Here is a 5,899-nt window from a genome sequence, read left to right on the forward strand (position 1 = left end):
CTGCCGCGATATACCTAAATTTCAAATGGTCAGCTAGCGTTGCATCTTCATAAAATCATTGTCGCGTAAATAACAACAATACACAGTAGTTATGCCTACATATTATAGCTAGTGTATAGGAAACATAAACGTCGGCTTTCTCATTATCGGCACATAAAAAAAAGAAAGAAAGCCGGCAGACCATATACTTGACGGTGTAACGGTCCGCGGTGTCTAATGTAAATGTTAAATTAAAAACTATTATTATAGGTACCTATTATATATTACACTCGTATACTATATATAATATTGTTGTAAGTATAACAATCGTGTTTTCGTCTATAGACCTGCACAGTGCTCACGACAATATGCATAACATATTATCTATACGATTATAATATCTATATCGAGACCAATAGCTACTTTTACGGACGGATTCGTCACAGAACCGCTAATATAGATCGATGCACTTACAATCAATAATATTTTCACCGGAACAATACGACGACACGACGTAGTAGACGGTGTTGTTGTACTACTACTATACTATTACTATAGCTAGGTAGGTAGTAGGTACTTACGAACGAAATAATGTACAATAGTGATATCGACAAAACATGATAATATATAATTATAATATAAATACATTATACCGAGTGGTTTTTTAATGTGTTTCGATTTAAATAGTGATTAAAATATAACTGTCTAAAAAATTATATTTTTAATTTTTTAATTTTTTTTTTACTTTATAATATTTTTCAATATACCTATATAATACCGTACATTCTAAAGTCCACGCAGAATATTTTTCAGAGCATACATCATAATAAAAATTGAATTTAAATAATGATTAGAGGTATACCTAGAATATTTTTCGGTGCATTCATCATAATAAAAATTGAATTTAAATAATGATTAGAGGTGTATAGTACTTAACTAGCAATATATTGTTAGTTATTTTAACTTGTATTTATATCAATATTTAACTAAACGTTCGAAATTCGATTTTTACATAAAATAATATGTTACTCAGGAAAATATTCTTCTATGGCACTTATATGGAATTAAAAATTATGTACAAATATTTTCGTTAAAAAAAAACTTGAATTGTAATTTATTATGATTAAATGCGGTAAGCAGTTCAATTTTTTTTCAAGTATATATTAACAACCACGATATTATGTTCAAATAAAATGTACACTTTTCGAAATAATGAGTGTTTTTCCGTTTAAAAACAAAACCACCGAGCACTCTATATATACATAATAATATGTTAGCTGACGCACCCTGTAGGTACATACGTAGGTAATACGGGAACTGCAGGCCGTGCGCATTCGGTACGAGTTATAAAATCCATCGTCGTTGATTATTATTATCAATGACGGTAAGCGGTTGACATTCTAAATCCTAATAACAGCCCAATGTCGAACGTCATTATTAATAATAATAATAATTATTATTATCATGTCTGCGAGTTTCGTCCTCCGGCAGGGTGGGGACCGCGCGTAAATCACCGGGTATCCGGCCAATCGTATAATATTATTGTGCACACAATAAAATAATAATAATATTGTCGTGCACGCGGTCGGTCGGTCGGCCGGCCGGTCGGTCGGTGGGAGAGAGGACACGCGCCGCGGCCGCGAGCTCGGAATCGCGAGCCATGTCACACGCCGCGCACACCCGCGACATAAACGCGATCCGAACAACGCACGGAATCGATCCGATCTCGGCACTTCAGTGCGGTGCAGCGGTGGTGCAATTACACGGTGCATACCTACCTCTAATATATCGTGTACAACACGTCACACGCGTTATACATACTACAGGTACACCGCCCCGGAACAGTGCAAATACGCACCCAATATATTATTATGGCCGATTATTCAGCACTGGCCGTGCTGTTCGTCTCGCTGTCCATATTCGTGTTCTTCAAGTATTGCCTGGGCAATCCGCACGGCGACGGGCTGGACGAGTTCCGTTACGACAACGCCACCAGGCCCGTGCTCCAGCACGTGGTGTACGACGAGTTCGCCGGGTCCGCAAGCGCCCAACTGCAGTTCGTCTGATGCCGCGGAACACGATGCTTGGATCACACGCAGCGCCGCTTCTTTTATACAAACGGTAACGGCGCTCTAACTTCTAAGTGTGTGTATGGGTACTGCGAGTGTGCCCGCGACGCGATGGTCCCGCGCACAAGTATGCACATAGGTACTCTGTCCAGCGAGAACAAGCTACGGCCCAACGGAAATCGGTTCTTCTGCGCGAATCCCCCGGCGACACCCTGCCAAAGTGCAACCGGTATCGATGATAGGGTGTCACGTGGGGATGCGCAGAATCGACGTTTTCTCTGGCCGGAGTGCAGAGTACAATATATTAAATAGGTACGACGTGACAGTGGTGGATACAAGAGGGTAGCTACCTCCCCCCCCCGTTGACTACGTTTTTTACGTTATTTTTATTATATAATACTGGGCTTAAAAAAGGTAATTCAATTTTCGAAAATTCACCCACTCTTCGGTGACTTCTGAATGTGCTACTGCGACTAGACGGTGATTTCGAAAATCATATAATATATAACATATAGATTGGTATTAAACATTTTATCCCGTGCAGGCATTAACCATGGTTTTCTAAAAGATATAAAAACAATTGTGGTAGCTTAAAGTTCAAATCGATTATTACGACTAACGAACGTTCGTTAGAGAAATTAATTATCATTAACGGTGGTACAATGCCATATGTAATGGCATAGGTAATGCATAAACTATTGTATAACTGCACTAACTTATCTTCCTTAAAAATATTTTCAACTTTCAACTTAATACAAACTGTTACCTAATATTGGAATGAATAATACGCGATAATCACTAATTATTATGATTTAATAATATACAAGTCACTTGTATTTAGTAGGTATTATTCTATACATCGATCAAGAAGATTATATTATAGGCATATGATGTAACACTATAATATATAAATTACATTCTACTGCTCCACTAATTGTTGTTAGGTACTTTAAAAATATATACTTGAAATGTCCATCTTTATTAATTATTATTTATTACCTTAAAGTGAATTAGTAGTATAGTAGGTAAGTAACTATTAATTAACAAATATTACACAATTTTGAATTCACTCCATTTTATAAAACACACTTCAGTATGAATATAATTACCTAAACCAAAATTTAATAACAAACCGTAAAATGTAATATTTATTTCCATTTAATGTTTTTAAATTTTTTACTTTTATAATTTAATACAAAAAAACAATAGAAAAATAGAAAAATAAATAGCTTATCAAATACTTAACGTTTCTATACAAGGCGTACACACTTTTTTATGATTAAGTTTCCTAAATCTCATTGAAAAAGTTTAAAAATAAAAAAAACAGTATTTTAAACTTTTTGGCAAAATTTGTTTTACAGCAAGGCGGTAGCTTACGTTATAAATTTGAAATGCGAATGACACGCCAATGTATAAACAATATTATATCTATAAAAACATCATAACAGTCAAATCCCATTTCGATTACATTTCAGATATTGAGATACCTGTAGGAAATTTAACAATGATTTTTGCTAGTCTGAAGCTGTCGCGTGGTTCATACCACACCATCTTTGTGTTTATGATTGCAAAAGTAATGTATCTATTGCATTTTAATACAAAATGGACAAAACCAATTCATAATTATATACGAATGAAAGTTATGAAACGTTCAAAATAAAATAACTTCAATATTTTCTTCCCGAGTATCTATAACTATTGTGCATTTATTTAAATAGATAAATTAACTTACCTATTTTGTTACAGCATATTTAACGTTACTTCGTGTTTGTGACTGCACACAACTTGATAGTTATAACAACCGGAGGCACTAATTGACCAGTTTCTACCGAAGAATAGATGAATTTATTTTATTACAATAATAGATATATTCATATACGATGCCATATATTTATATGGATATCGCTTATCTAATATAAAGTAAAATTTTTCAAACTATAGTAACTATATAGCGTTCACGCAATAATCTTGAAAGTCTGAAAATATCATCGCAAATAATTCATGTGTAATATAAAATGTTGTTTATAGTCTCCAGATAAGTTATTTTAAATTTTAGTATCAAAATCGTGCTAGCGTTCAGTTTAAATTTGTATTTATATTTTAGTTAGAAATTACTAATTTATTTATTTTTTTGAATACCTAACTCAAGAAATTTAAAACCTATTTTGAAAAGTTCTAACTATTACTGCGCAGTGCGCCTTAAAAAAATCTCAGACATTACCTTGATGAATGTGTTTGAATTGTTTGGGTTGGATAAATTTTATCTAGTTCAAACATAATGTGTATTGGTACCTACTTAATTATTTGTTACCGATTTACTGTTGATTTAATTAAAATTTTATATTTTTATAACTACTGGTTATAGCTGCTGGTTTATTTTTATTCATAGTATAAAATAAAATTACATAAATACACTATAATAATATGTTCCGTTATATTATATTATACAGATAATAATATGATTAAATACAATTTTGTGTAACTACCTTGTTTAAGAGTAAATGTGTATGTTTACAACGTCAGAAAAAAAACATATCATATACTCTCTTTTTCATACTATAAACACCCACAAATTATTTAAATATATAAGTACGACGAAGGTCAATAACCACTCACTTTTTATTTTATACAGTAGGTATTTTATTTTCTAGTTTTTATTGAACGATTTGGCTATATCATAAGCCAATATAATATAATATAATATAGCCATATAAAATAAATATATAGTACCATATTTCCCCTCCTCGTAATCGCGTATAGGTATAATATAATACGTATATATAATAAATGCTAAGAATGTTTAAAACACATATTATCATCATCGACGCGTAAAAAGATGTCGAGATGAAATTATGGTTGTTTATTCAGTAATAAATATTAATAGGTATAATTATATGCCTACTGTGTATACATACCTATGTATATGATGGAAAACGTACGTTACTGTATCAACAACTATAGAACAACGTGTTCAAATGTATAGACGACGGATACAAATTTATTAAGTCGTGGTAAATTCATTGCCAAAACAGTTTAACGTAAAAAACGCTTTTAAATCAATTTAATAGCGATATCGAACAAAAAAAAAAAAAACATAATCTTGAAACGTGATGTCCTTCGGGCGTATAGCAATGAAAAATAAATTGAGATCACGGTTACTCGAATACCGAATTGCAAATTTAAAAACACCGTTTTAATTTGAAATCTATACGCGATATGTTAATGGTTTATCGTGTCTTATATTATAATATACTTATTATATAACATGCGTGTATTAGACAAAAAATAACATTTCACGGTGTTTTTTTTTTAATAATAGTAAAAAACATAAGAAGTGTATGGTGTACCTATCTAGTACATGGGCATGTGTTATGTCTTATGTATATACTGTATAAGTAGGTAGGTATATTGTATTTACAAAGTGAAGATGGCATGACAATATATAATTATTGTTAATTTCGTCCTCTGATTCGACCAAATATATCGATTTAGAATCCGAAAATACAAAAAATATATAAATATGTTTTAATTTATAATATTCATATACATGTTGATTCGTCGAGCATAATTATATTTTTAAAATAAATGAGATCGCGGTTACTCGAATACCGAATTGAAAATATTAAAACACCGTTTTAATTTAATATCCATACGATATGCTAATGGTTTATCGTGTCTTATTTATACATATTATATAACATGCGTGCATTAGACAAAAAACAACATTTCACGGTGGTTTTTTAAAGTAGGGGGAAAAAAATAACAAGAGCTCAAATTTGTATCTAGTACATGGGGTATGTGGTGTTATGTATAATGTATAGGTAGATATATTGTATGTACAAAGTGAAGAT

At 31.9% G+C, this 5,899-nt stretch overlaps 1 protein-coding gene across 1 annotated transcript in view; it reads left to right on the plus strand.

The window, feature by feature from the left end:
* Positions 1-1,605: 1,605 nt before the first annotated feature.
* ACYPI24610 (uncharacterized LOC100571238) overlaps positions 1,606-5,899 on the plus strand; it is a 7,450-nt gene continuing 3,156 nt past the window's right edge. The window contains exon 1 of the mRNA NM_001246075.2: positions 1,606-2,100. Within this exon, the coding sequence (NP_001233004.1) occupies positions 1,640-2,100 (461 nt within the window). The 5' untranslated portion in view covers positions 1,606-1,639. The remainder of the gene's footprint in view (positions 2,101-5,899) is intronic.

Source organism: Acyrthosiphon pisum, chromosome A3, assembly GCF_005508785.2.
Source record: "Acyrthosiphon pisum isolate AL4f chromosome A3, pea_aphid_22Mar2018_4r6ur, whole genome shotgun sequence".
Classification (NCBI taxonomy): Eukaryota; Metazoa; Arthropoda; class Insecta; order Hemiptera; family Aphididae; genus Acyrthosiphon; species Acyrthosiphon pisum.